General features: G+C 44.5%; 1 protein-coding gene across 2 annotated transcripts in view; it reads right to left on the reverse strand.

Moving 5' to 3' along the window:
* The window catches only part of STXBP5L (syntaxin binding protein 5L), a 209,973-nt gene that overhangs the window by 61,379 nt on the left and 134,121 nt on the right, over positions 1 to 14,473 (reverse strand). For both annotated transcript variants that reach the window (XM_075512032.1, XM_075512023.1), the window contains exon 16: positions 10,689 to 10,861. In XM_075512032.1, coding sequence (XP_075368147.1) covers positions 10,689 to 10,861 — 173 coding nt within the window. The remainder of the gene's footprint in view (positions 1 to 10,688; positions 10,862 to 14,473) is intronic.

The following is a 14,473-nucleotide window of genomic DNA, read 5'->3' on the forward strand; positions in this document are numbered from 1 at the left end:
GTCGGAAGGGCGTGGCGCGTCGGAAGGGCGTGGCGCGTCGGAAGGGCGTGGCGCGTCAGTTTGCGTGGCAGTTCGCGCCGGCAGGGCGTGTAGGGAAGGCGAAGGCACCCTAGCAGCTCGGGAGGTACCGTGAGAAGTGAGTTCATTCAGTAGTCCCCATCCTTCCAGAAGAAACTCAGCTATGGTCTTCACTCGTCAGAAAGCGATGCCCTCTGTGCTCGCCAGAGTGGATGTGGCTACCCAGACGGAGCTCCCACAAAAACACGTGGCCACCCAGGTCTCGGGCTGCAGGGAGTGCCTGGGCCTCTTGCTGTTCACGCATGGCAGCCATGCGGACAGCTGTGTGAGGTGCGACCAGGTGGATGATTTGCTCTGCATGGTGGCAGAGCTATGGGAGGAGGTAGAAAGGTTAAGGAGCATCAGGGAGACTGAGAAAGAGATCGACTGGTGGTGCCATGCTCTGCCCCCCCCCGAGACAGGAACAGGAGCAGCAGCAGCCATCAGTAAGAACCCACGATCAAGGGGATCCTGTATCCCCCCCCCCGGCCTGAAGGCAGCAGTTCAAAGGAGGAGAGTGAATGGAGGCGAGTCCACGCTCGTGGCAGCAGGCGAAGGCCCTCCCTGCCCACCTCGCCCCCCCAGGTGCCTCTGCACAACAGGTATGAGGCCCTGGAGGTGGAAGGCCAGTCAATGGAGGATGGGGACGACAGTCCATCTACACCAGAGGTGTCTCCCAGGGCAGAAGAACGTACCTCTCCTATTAACACCACCTCCACAAGGAAGAGAAGCCGGGTTATAGTTGTGGGTGGCTCCATTCTGAAGGGAACCGAGGGTCCGATATGCCGGACGGACCCTCCTCTTAGGGAAGTCTGCTGCCTCCCTGGAGCCCGCGTGAAGGATGTCACGAGGATACTCCCTAGCCTGGTACGGCCCTCAGACTATTAGCCCCTACTGCTCTTCCATGTGGGGGGTGATGAAGCTGCAACATGAAGTCCTAGGGCGATCAAAAGAGACTTCAGAGCCTTGGGATGGCTAGTAAGGGACTCCGGAGCACAGGTTATTTTCTCCTCTCTCCTTCCAGTTGTGGGCAGCGACACAAGAAGGAACAGAGACACCCAATCTATTAACGCATGGCTCCGTGGCTGGTGTCATCGCCACGGATTTGGTTTTTTTGACAATGGGATGGCCTACACAGCACTGGGTTTGCTGGCATCTGATGGGATTCATCTTTCTCAAAGGGGAAAGAGAATCTTTGCTCAGGAACTTGCGGGGCTCATCAACAGAGCTTTAAACTAGACTCGAAGCGGGAGGGGGATAATATCAGGCTTGCCCGAGGGAAGCTGAGGGACAACGTGCCACGGTTAGAGGGAGCGGGTGCCAGCGAGGGCACTCGGCCTGTGTCTCTGAGATGTGCGGGGTACGCTGGGGCACAGCTGAAGTCGAACAGAGTTGAGCCAGGGGATAATGAGGCAATAGGAGCCAAGAGGGAAATGCCAGTGAAACGCCTCAAAGCACACAAGGGGTGCTCTTCTATGAAGGAAACATGGACGACAGCCCAGCTGAAGTGCCTCTACACCAATGCACGCAGCATGGGCAACAAGCAGGAGGGCCATTGTACATCAGGAAAACTATGATATGGTTGCCATCACAGAAACGTGGTGGGATGACTCACACAACTGGAGTGCGGCGATGGATGGCTATAAACTCTTCAGGAGGGATAGGCGAGGCAGGAGAGGTGGTGGGGTAGCCCTGTATGTCAGGGAGTGTCTGGATAGTTTAGAGCTCGATGATGGTTACGATAGGGTGGAGTGTCTATGGGTAAGAATCAGGGGGAAGGCCAACAAGGCAGATATTGTGGTGGGAGTCTGTTACAGACCACCCAACCAGGATGAGGAGACTGATGAACTATTCTATAAGCAGCTGGGAGAAGCCTCACGATCGCTAGCCCTTGTTCTTGTGGGGGACTTCAACCTGCCGGATGTCTGCTGGAAATACAATACAGCAGAGAGGAAACAGTCTAGGAGGTTCCTAGAGCATGTGGCAGATAACTTCCTGACACAGCTGGTGAGCGAGCCAACTAGAGAAGGTGCCCCACTGGACCTGTTGTTCACCAACAGAGAAGGACTTGTGAGCCATGTGATGGTTGGAGGCTACCTTGGGCAGAGTGATCACGAAATGATAGAGTTTTTGATACGTGGAGAAGCGGCGAGGGGGGTCAGCAAAACTGCCACCTTAGACTTCCAGAGGGCAGACTTTGGCCTGTTTAGGAGACTGGTCGACAGAGTCCCCTGGGAGGAAGCCCTACAGGGCAAAGGAGTCCAGGAAGGCTGGACTTCCTTTAAGGAAGAAGTCCTAAAGGCACAAGAGCAGGCTGTCCCCAGGTGCCGAAAGATGAGCTGGCAGGGAAGAAGACCGGCCTGGCTGACTAGAGAGCTCTGGCTCAAACTCAGGAAAAAGAGAAGAGTCTACAACCTCTGGAAGAAGGGGCAGGCAACTCAGGAGGACTACAAAGGTGTAGCGAGGCTGTGCAGGGAGAAAATTAGAAGGGCCAAAGCTGAGCTAGAGCTCAATCTGGCTGCTGCCATAAAAGACAACAAAAAACACTTCTTCAAATACATTAGCAGCAAAAGGAGAGCTAAGGAGAATCTCCAGCCCCTAGTAGACGGGGGAGGGAACACAGTGATCAAGGATGAGGAAAAGGCTGAGGTACTTAATGCCTTCTTTGCCTCAGTCTTTAATAGCAGGGCCAATTGTTCTCTGGGTACCCAGCCCCTGGAGTTGGAAGATAGGGATGGGGACCAGAATGGAGCCCCCATAATCCAGGGGGAAATGGTCAGTGACCTGCTGCACCACTTAGACATTCACAAGCCTATGGGGCCTGATGAGGTCCACCCGAGAGTACTGAAGGAACTGGCAGATGTGCTCACCAAACACCTTTCCATCATTTACCAGCAGTCCTGGCTAACTGGGGAGGTCCCTGCTGACTGGAGATTAGCTAATGTGACACCCATCTTCAAGAAGGGCTGGAAGGAGGACCTGGGGAACTACAGGCCTGTCAGCCTGACCTCGGTGCCGGGGAAGCTGATGGAGCAGATCATCCTGAGTGCCATCACACAGCATGTAGAGAATAACCAAGGGATCAAGCCCAGCCAGCATGGGTTCAGGAAAGGCAGATCCTGCTTGACCAACCTGATCTCCTTCTGCGACAAGGTGACCCGCCTAGTAGATGAGGGGAAGGCTGTGGATGTTGTCTATCTAGACTTCAGTAAAGCCTTTGACACGGTTTCCCACAGCATTCTCCTGGAGAAACTGGCTGCTCATGGCTTGGACGGGTGTACTCTTCACTGGGTAAAGAACTGGCTGGACGGCTGGGCCCAAAGAGTGGTGGTGAATGGAGTTTACTCCAGTTGGCGGCCGGTCACAAGTGGTGTCCCCCCAGGGCTCTGTGTTGGGGCCAGTTCTGTTTAATATCTTTACCAATGATCTGGACAAAGGGATCGAGTGCACCCTTAGTAAGTTTGCAGATGACACCAAGTTGTGCAGGAGTGTTGATCTGCTTGAGGGTAGGAAGGCTCTGCAGAGGGACCTGGACAGGCTGGATCGATGGGCTAAGGTCAATTGTATGGGGTTCAACAAGGCTAAGTGCAAGGTCCTGCACTTGGGCCACAGCAACCCCATGCAACGCTACAGGCTTGGGGAAGAGTGGCTGGAAAGCTGCCAGGCGGAAAAGGACCTGGGGATGTTGGTTGACAGCTGGCTGAATATGAGCCAGCAGTGTGCCCAGGTGGCCAAGAAGGCCAATGGCATCCTGGCTTGTATCAAAAATAGCGTGGCCAGCAGGACTAGGGAAGTGATTGTCCCCCTGTACTCAGCACTGGTGAGGCCGCACCTCGAATACTGTGTTCAGTTTTGGGTCCCCCACTACAAGAGAGACATTGAGGTGCTGGAGCGTGTCCAGAGAAGGGCAACAAAGGTGGTGAAGGGTCTGGAGCAGAAGTCTTATGAGGAGCGGCTGAGGGAACTGGGGTTGTTTAGCCTGGAGAAAAGAAGGCTGAGGGGAGACCTTATTGCTCTCTACAACTACCTGAAAGGAGGCTGTAGAGAGGTGGCGGTCGGTCTCTTCTCCCAGGTAACAAGTGATAGGACAAGAGCCTCAAGTTGCACCAGGGGAGGTTTAGACTGGATATTAGGAAATTTTACTTCACTGAAAGGGTTATCAAGCATTGGAACAGGCTGCCCAGGGAAGTGGTTGAGTCGCCATCCCTGGAGGTATTTAAAAGACGTTTGGATGAGGTGCTTAGGGACATGGTGTAGTGGTGGTCTTGGCAGTGTTAGGTTTATGGTTGGACTCGATGATCTTAAAGGTCTCTTCCAACCTATACGATTCTGTGATTCTGTGAAAAATTCTTTGAAAAGACAAAACTAAAAATACCCTCTCCCCACCCCTCCCTTCTTTCCAGGCTCAGTTTCACTCCTGACTCCTCTGCCTCCTTCTCCACCCCAAGGAGCACAGCAGGGATGGGGAATGGTGGTTGCAGTGGTTGCATAACCCTCTGTGTCTGCCACTCCTTCCTCACGCTTTTCCTCTGCTCCAGTGTGGGGTCCCTCCCAAGGCTTACAATCCTTCAGGAACAGACTGCTCCAGCATGTGTCCCCCACGGGCCACAGTTTCTGCCAGAAAACCTGCTCCTGAGTAGGCTCCTCTCCATGGGTTGCAGCTCCTGCCAGGAGCCTTCTCTGATGTGGGCTCTCCATGGGCTGCAGGGGGACAATCTGCATCACCACAGTCTCCTTCACAGGCTGCAGGGGAATCTCTGCTCTGGCGCCTGGAGCATCTCCTCCCCTTCCTCCTTCTCTCACCTTGGTGTCTGTAGGGCTGTTTCTCATACTTTTTTCTTGCTTCTCTCTCTCACAGTTGCTGTGCAGCATTTTTTGCCCTTTCTTAAATTTGTTTTCCCAGAGGCGCCACCCTCTTGGCTGAGGGGCTCAGCCGTACCCTGTGGTGGGTCCGTTGGAGCTGACTGGAACCAGCTGTGTCCAGCACGGGGCAGCCCTAGCTGCTCCTCACAGAGGCCACCCTGCAGCCCTCTGCCAGCACCTGGGCACCTGCACCTGATACAACATCTTTAATAACTGCCTTTTCAAAATACATTCACACCCTGTCTTGAATTGTTTAACAACTTCAGTAATACAGCTTATGCTGTACTGCTTATATTAGTATTGTAGAGGGTTTACTAACCTTGCCAAACCTTTTGCTTATTTACTATTTAATGAGAAAGGCATTCCTCATCTACCTTTCTAAATGCATTTCCTTAACAGCGGCTTGGCACACTATTCTAATTTCTTTTGCCTGTCATACTGTTCAGACCTTACATATCCATTTATCTGGAGCACTAATCAGCTACCTGGCTCAGATCTTGGCACAGGAAAGACATGACAGCACAGTTCAGCAAGTGGGATACTTTTTCCCGTCCTCCTCTTCCTCTCTCCTGATTGTCCAGGACCAGCTGTCAGAACAGACCTCCAGGCCACTGGTCTGGACTACCGCTCCTCCCTTCCCCGCTCAGGGCTGCTGCAGTCACAAGAGCAAAAGGAAAGCGCTCAACATCCACAGTCTTGACCCAAACTGGAAGGGAATCTCATCGCAACAATGTGTAAATAGTGGAGATGAACAGCACTTTATCTGCCTCGTTGGAGACAAGAAAGTAACCACTTTCGTTTTCTTGCATAAGGAGCCTCGTTACCCATGGTTGGTAACAGAACAACTCTAGCATGCCAAAAAATGATGAGAGCCAAAAAGCAGTGCTGGCAGTAGTGAAATAAGACTTTCTGAAGTGCGGGTTGACCAAGCCAGAGTAAGCGCATGGTGTAGCAGGGTTGTACAAGACATCTTGTTGGAACTAATACATGGTTGTGTCAAGCCTGAAGAGAGTAAGCAGCAGAAACAGGAGCTGGTGCAAGTGAAGCACCAGCTGGTGCAGCTGGTGAAAGAGCTAAACAGTTTATTGTTAGATGTGTGATGCCTTTTCACAATCATGTGCAACTTTCTCAGGTCCTGCAGCCTCCTCAAACTCCATAGCCCTATCCGAGTATACCTATTATACCTGCGGATATGGGATAACATATCTGGGTATCGCATATCTGGATATCACAGCAGAATAATATGCAACGTTTCAGAATGAGGAATGAGACCTTCACTTGGATCTCCAAGACATAAACATCTCCTCTCCCCTTCATGACCCTGACCTGCTCCTACCTTTTCCCCTCTCTGACTGCAGAAGCACGTAACTTGTGGGGCAAGGTTTGGTAGTGGGGGGCGGGGGGCTGTAGGGGTGGCCTCTGTAAGGAGGGGCCAGGGGCTGCCCCGTGCTGGACACAGCATCATTCTAGCTGGTTCCAGCTAGCTCTGCCACAGACCTATGGCAGGACACAGCTGAGCCCCTCAGCCAAGCTGGTGGCACCTCTGGGAAAACAAATTTAAGAAAGGGCAGAAAATACTGCCTGGGAGCAAGAAGGGAGGAAAAAAATGTGAGAAACAGCCCTGGAAGTACCAAGGTGAGAGAAGAAGGAGGAGAGGAGGTGCTCCAGGTGCGGGAGCAGAGATTCCCTTGCAGCCCATGGAGAGGACCACGGTGGAGCAGATATCCACACTGCAGCCTATGGTGGAGCAAGTGGATATTTCCTGAAGGAACTGTGGCTTGTAGAGAGCCCACGCTGGAGCAGGTTCATCCTGAAGGACTGTACCCTGTGGGAGGGTCTCCACACCACAGCAGGGAAAACTGTGAGGAGGAAGGAGCAACAGAGAGGAACTGTTATGGACTGACCACAACCACCATTCTGCATCCCCCCTGCGTTGCTTGGGGTGGAGGAGGTAGAGGAGTTGGGAATGAAGGAGTGAAGTTGGGAAAAAGGGGAGGTGGGGGAGAGGTGTTTTAATTTTTCTTTTTGTTTCTCACCATCCAACTCAATTGGCAATAAATGAAATTATTTTTCCCCAAGTTGAGTCTGTTTTGCCTATGACAGTAATTGGTAAGTTATCTCCCTGTCTTTATCTCAACCCACAAGCTTTTCCAACTTATTTTCTTCCCCTGGTCCTATGGAGGAGAGGGAGTGACAGAGTGGCTGGGTGGGCACCTGGCAGCCAGCCAACGTCAACCCACCACAGTTGGCAATAGCTTTGTATTGTTGTTTTCTATTAACAGCAACCCTCTGCTCAAAGACTTGCACTTTCTTACCTGTTCTGCTGGCACTAAAGCTTTGCGCTTTCCTTTGTTCAGAAGATACATATCCATGAGCATTTCTGAAGTGACACTATCCATAAGCTTAATGAAGCCCTGGATTACCCAGTAGTATTCGTGGTGAGAACAAAGGGACGAACATCTGTGAACTTAAGCTGCTAAGGGACAGAGGTCTTTTGAGACCAGGGAAAACTGAAACTACAAGCAAGAGTTGTATACAATGAAGTTGTATTCTTTTCAAACAAACTTCACAGCAAGCAGAAGCTGAATATTTTGTACAAATAGTCCTCCAGAGTATCTTTGTGACAAGGTCTTTCCACTTCTTATGTCTGTGGATAAGCCTTCAAGAGGCATACTAGCGGCTATGTTTCCATCTTGCACCTCATTTTCAGTTTTCAACTCCTGCCCTTAAAAATGTTATTAAAAATATAAAACAGCTAAATGAGATCCAAGAAGCAAGACTTAAGTTTAATGCCTTTTCAGCTGAGTAGATGTACTTTCCATCCCTATTTTCTAATGGATAACTGATGATGTGGGGGACACGAGTCAAGCATGCTGCTATGGTGAGTTCCAACAAATATCTGTCAAGGCAATGCATTTATCCTTTCCTTCTTCTAAATAAACTACCATGAGACTGACAGTGGCTGCAGAATTAATTCTGATCTTCTAAAACACATTTTTATTATGCTATTACTTTTCCAATATGTTTTTAACAACATCCTGAAAAAATTAGAGAACTTGAAGTGCCTTCTAAGTTTTCTTTCAAACTGTTGTTACCTGAGCAAAAAAAGCAAACACGTTTCTCTATTTTTCACTGCAAATTTGAGCATCTTCTTTGATGAGATGGTTGTTATTTCATAGGGATTTTCTCTAAGCATAGAATAAGTTGTAATTGGTGAAAGACCACAAGACTGGAGTAAAATAGTTTCAGATTTCATGATTCAGTTTGTCATTCCCACATTCCTGTGACACCTTCCTCTTTAAGGATGCTTGAGCTATATCCCTGGTTTCACTAACCATCTTGCTTGAATAGTAACGTTGATATTTAGCTCTTCTTCACCTTGTTTTGGATTGCTTTTTTTGAAGTGTTTATACTATAAGCCTAAACAGACTGCAGGAGCATGCGCACAAGAAATGTAGATATTTCAGTGATTTCCTTGACATGTTCTTGTTATGCTACACTGAATTTGGTTGTTGCAAAGTTTTGGTTTTTAGTTTTCTTCATGACATAATCACAGTTCTTTATCATTTTGGAGCTACTTGGAGCTACAGTCAAAACCCCTGATTGACCTAATTTTGGGATGATACTAAAAGTCTGGGAACAAAGACTTAGATTCTGGGTACAGCATTTTTATGACAGTGTTTACATCAAAAATATTTATCTGCATAATCACAAATACATTAGTTTCTTATGTTATTAAGCTGCATATTTCATGATAAAATCTTCTGAAATAAGTGAGAATAATATTTATTCCATACTGCTGCTTGCCTCTCTTTGTAACATTTACTTTTGATTTCAGAAAACCAGCAAGTTTTCATTACTTCAGCCCCTTCAATCACTTTATTTCTAGTACCTATTCGCAGACACAAACACATTCAGTCATTCTGACTTCTGACTAGCAAAAATTATGTAGTGTGGAGTGCCACCCATTTGCTGTAATGAGGCTGAGAAGCAGATATGAAAATAAACATAATGAAGCCAAGATTAAAAGCTAGTCTGTATATAAAATCTTATGTGGATTATCAATAAAGTTCAAGTTATGCACTCACCCTCCATGTGTAGGTGGCTGCAGCTTTACATTATTATCACTGTATCTTAGATTCTGTACTGCTGCCCACCTGAATGACTTGCATATAAAGTCAACAGCATCATCCAGGTCTCTATTGGGTTTTCTGTATTTCCAGCACTACTTCCATTTTATCATCATAATTCTGCTTAGAACAGAAGTTTTTTGACAGACAAGGAATGTGGACTGGTTAGGGTTTGGGGGAAAAGTGTGTGGCATTTATACGCCTTTCCCTATTGAAAAGGAAGAGAGTGTACACAGTATAGTTTTATATAAATGTAAGAGGGAGTATGCCAGCAGTTCTAGTGGTATAATTACTTTGACTTTGAAAAAGCACTTCTCTGTCAAAATAAGTTTACATTTACTTTGTGTAAAATGGGACAAAAATCAGTTGCCCAGTTTAATGGGCAATGAGATAATATGGAGTTAAGCAAACTTCTAAAAAATAACCAGCAGAACCTCTACTGGTTCATTACAGCTTTTCTGCCTCCGAGATCAACAATTCCTCTCCTCCCCAGACCAAATCAAATAAGAATTCCTTAAGGGAAAATCTTAGCCACTGAAATAATTGATTGCATTCTTGCTGATTTCAATGTCATAAATAGATTTCACATTGGGATTTTTTTTAATAACTTCTCTCTGCCTCTTCTATTGATGTTCATGGTTTACATTAATGATTAAATTGAGGTCTGAGGTTCAACTCCCTGACTGAATGAGGTGGACAAATGAACAGGATGCCAAAAAATACTGTTAATTTTACAAGAACAATGTCAGGGTATTGCTTTTAAATGCTAATGCTATTTTCAGGAGGTCAACAGCCCAAAGCATCTGCAAAGTCAGGCAATATTCATTTAAACTGCTTTTGAAATAATTGAGGCATTTAAAATATTTAATAATAATTAGACTGAAATAATAACAAAATCACTAAAATGAGAGCAATTGTTATCAGCAGTGTGCTATAATTGCTGGAAAATTACAGTTTATGGAGTTTTGTATGGAATTCTGTTTTGAAACTATTCAAACCCATAATTTATCTGCCTTATTAGTAAGAACATATTAATCTACTCCAAACAGTGGCAATGAGTACTCTAGCAGACAACATTTTGCTTCTTTCTAAAGATTAAACATATATACACTTCCACACAGTGCAACTCTTTCATAATTGCATATTTTAAAGATCGTTTCATGAGTATGAACAGTTTCCATCCCTTACACACCATAAAATGCATATACTTCTTTCACAAAGAAAGATTTTAGTGTAATACTAATTAATCAAGGAAGGAAAGCTTTGTACATGTCTGCTTTATGGAAGTCTGTCTGTGAACTCAAAAAAAAAAAGTTCCTCAGAAATTCCTTGATTTATTCCATAGTGCTTGTATTCCATTCAAAGTTGTGGGTGTGAGATTCCTAGATCATACTGGAAAATTACAGTCAAACCTTTACTGTGACAGTTTATCTTCTCCATGATTACTTCTAGACTTTTAACATCCCTTGTTAATTATTTTGCCTTAATTCTTTTGCTTGTTCCATATTCTGGTTTCTTCTTGTTTTGTGTCACATACATACGATTAACCTCTTTTTCTTGATAGTTGGCAGACTTCTAATACAATAGATAGGAATGCTTTTTAGAAAGATAAATCTTTGAACAATAGCATAGACTTACCTAAGACATGGGATACTATCCTTCATCGTTCCTTCACATGCTACAGTGTTGGTACTGCCTGAAAGGCTCTTTAAAGAAGGAAGCTGGGAGGAGGCATCTGGAAATGGAGGAATTATTTCCGGTTCAGGAGTAATGATATCTTCTACTTCATACTGAAGTCGTACCTCTAATGACTTAAATAAATAAAAAGCTAAGTTATAATTTAATACAGAAAGCTCCTGAAAGTTCTGTTACTTTCAAATAAATATCAATAAGTCTTTTTTTAAAAATAACCCCCCACATTTATCATTATCATTTGCAGGCAAAGAATACTGTAATTTGTTATTTATACAGCCTAACAGCAACATCAGATAGAAACTAGTCATCTACCCTATGCTGATGGAGAAATACATAGGTATATTCTTCCAGTGCTGACTTTGATTCAAGCCTTTTAATGTAAGTGAAAGGTAAGAATACAACTTTCCAGAATTCATTATGAAAAGAGAAGTTAATCACTCACCCCCAAATAAATAATATTTCACCATAAGAAGGCATCATTCAGGATAAATGTCATGAAAATTTTCTGCCTATTGTCTGTTATCTTTTTCCTAAGCAAATTCATTAGAAGAATGATCATCAACTCTGCCTCCTTATTGCTAGTACAACAGAGTCTCTACAAGACAGGTTTTAGCCAGTATGTAGAAGCCTGACAGTGTGGGTAGTACTGATGAACGAACTTCATTTGTCCATAGGTGGGGGTCACGAAATCAGAGATAATAGCACAGAGCGTTCCGTATTCCTTAGACTGAACATGAGTTTGGTGGATTCTAGAAAGCAAAGTTCAAACCAGTTACCTTTTGCTTTCCTTCTGCACTCTCTGGATAGGGAAAAGGAGACCAACCAGGCCCAACCACCCTTCAAGTCTTTCCACTAATTCAGGAAACCTTAACTAAAGGACTCCAAAACACAGGGGAAACTGGACAGGGAGCTCAAATCTATATAAGTAATCATCTCAAGGAATCACAGTAAATATTGGGCAATTCTTTCTAACTCACAAATTGTCCAACGAGATCCCCATTTTGAAAATAAAAAAAAGCAAGGTACAGCCCTCAAAGAGATAAGGTCTTGGGATAACTAGCTGAATAGTAATTTCAGTGCTGGTACCTTGAAGTGATGAGAAGCAATTGCAGATGTAGACACTGCAAACTCCATCTTAGTTAGTGATCTCTCACTGAGACATCATCTGTACCAGAATGGAGATTAAGAAAATACCTAAGTTTTATGAGAATTGGGAGATAAAGATCAGTACTGAAGGCTCTCCTATTTCTCAACCATTGTCTTAAAACACGTAAGATTTCAGAAAGAAGTGATTCTGCTCAACCAGAAGAGAAAGGGTCCTTTCTCAAAATTTCACTTTTGTTTTCTCCTTGCAAAATCCATGGATATTTTTTGCCTGAATGAGCTAAAGAAACCTATAGACAACATTTGCCTTCAAAGACTAATGAATGAAATATTGAGTCGAGGAAAATCTAATCTCCTGGAAGTAATTGCTGCTGACCGAAACAATTTATAATGCTGTTTAATCTTCATGCAGGACTGGAGTAACTGTTGAAGAGTATGTTCTTCTGCTTGCCATGTTAGAATTGCATCATTCTTCTTCGGATGTTTTTCTTTGTGTCTTCCTTTTTCTACTAAAATTCATTTTGTTAAGTTCTAGCTATCATCCATTTGCAGAGAGAAGGAAAAATTTAGGCTAATAACATGACTGTCAATTTTTTTTACATTTTGGTCTCTGCTTTGACTGGACCTTGGAAGGGGTACAGACCTGTTTACCAATTTATTTTGACACACGGTAAGGATCTTTTTGGAGCATCCCATCACTAGGCTCATTGATTCTCCTTTCTGCATTCAAACTAGTGTAAACTTTTTTCCTATAGCTTCTCTCAAGAGCTTGGAAGAGGAGCTTCACTGAGGAAAGACTGATCACTGAGCAAGTGATCATGTTTAATAGAGACCTAGACATCCCTTTGAGAGAGGATGGAGTAGATTCAGATGAGAAAGCAACAACAACAACAGCAAATGCTTTTTACATAACTGCATGGCAATGACTCCAAGGTTGGATATGAAGCAGAATTTGTCTCATGCATACTACTTGCCTCCAGAATCTGATACGGAATGATGCAAATAATACTTCTATTGAGGAAATCCCAGGTACAGCCTATGCCTTTAAGGCATATTCAGCAGCAGACTTCCCTGCTACATGGAGAAACCTCTGAGTAGCGTCCATGCTTCCAATTTACCACAGCAATAACATTACAAGACTGACGTCAGGCAGTCAGACCAACATGGGGTCCTTAAAATGCTGGGATTTGTAGACTGAACTCAAGGTGAGTTCAGGCTGGCTGCTAGAGAAGGGAGGACACTAAGTGCTAGAACTTGGGCTCACCTCAGGCAGGAAAGAAATCCTGAGACTGACCAGCTCAGTCTCAGTATAGACAAAGCCAGGCAGCCTAAAGTCAGGTACATATTCCAACAAAGACTTCCGTACTTTTTATAAAAAAAACCCCCACCATTTAAGAGTGGAGACTTGAATGCTTGCAGCAAAAATGTGGAAACCAAGAGATGAGGCCCATCGCAGGGATGCACCAAACTCAGGGGAACTCAGTGACTATGCCACTAAGATTAGATAATATTAAAGCAACTCTTCAGAGAACAATTCCTCATATAAATGCTTGTTAATTACAGATGAAATCTGATAAACTGTTTAATTGCACATATTATAACACTTTAGAAAATACCAGTTCTGATGCAATTCAGCCACAAAAGTAAAAGACATGAAAATAAAGAAATTAAATGATAGGTAATAAAAGATAAGGTGCATTTGCTATGGAACAAAGTAAGAATACTGAAATGTAGTAATTTTAGCAGCATTATACATGACCTGGTCAGTAATGTGAAATTACTGTTCATTAGTTTCAAAACTTTCCTGAAAGGATACATTCAGTTAGCTCAATAATTCCCTCTGGGAGAAAAAAAATGAGAGGAAAACAACAGAACAGCTATAGGCAATGAATTTCCTTACCAGATGGCACATGGCTACAGGCCAAAAATGACATGTTTTGCCAGGCTAGAACTATAGACTTTCTAACGTACATTAAAATAGTGTGAAAAGGAAAAGAACTGTAATCGGAGAAGGTGGAAAATGAAAGGGAAATTTTGGGTCAGCCCCTGGGGTTTGTTGAGAGCTGGCAGACGAAAGAAATACTTTCTGGCAAGAGAGTGTCTGGAGTTGCAAACTGTTCTCCAGCACCAGAGAATGGCAAGCCTGAAGGAGAGGCAGTCATGTTTAGTTTGGCTTTGCCTTAAGAGTAGTCCCCTGTTAGATTTCTTAAACTTAAGAAAGAATCTTTTACATTATAAATGCTGTTCAGCCACACTGTTAGCAGTGGTTGTGGCTCCTGTGCAAAAATGCAAAGTTTAAACCAAAGTCAGACTTTCTGTGCAACAATAAGTACAAGGTGACTGCAGTGCAGTTAAAAGAACACGAACTGCATGATTCTACCTGAAATAAGGTGACTACTTAGGACATGAAGACCGAAGGAGTATTTGAACAGGATAGAGCAACAGAAAGCTTAGGAAAATATAAAGTGCTTAGCCATAAATAATCTGGCATTTCATATATGAAATTGTCCATTTTTAGGGAAACAAAGTCAGCATAAGCCAGAAAAAAAATCAACTCTTTATTTTGTTAAAGACAGTGATAATTTTCAGTCCCCTTGTGGTACAAGTACTATGAACATAAATTA

The sequence above is a fragment of the Mycteria americana genome, chromosome 1 (assembly GCF_035582795.1).
Source record: "Mycteria americana isolate JAX WOST 10 ecotype Jacksonville Zoo and Gardens chromosome 1, USCA_MyAme_1.0, whole genome shotgun sequence".
NCBI classification, from domain to species: domain Eukaryota; kingdom Metazoa; phylum Chordata; class Aves; order Ciconiiformes; family Ciconiidae; genus Mycteria; species Mycteria americana.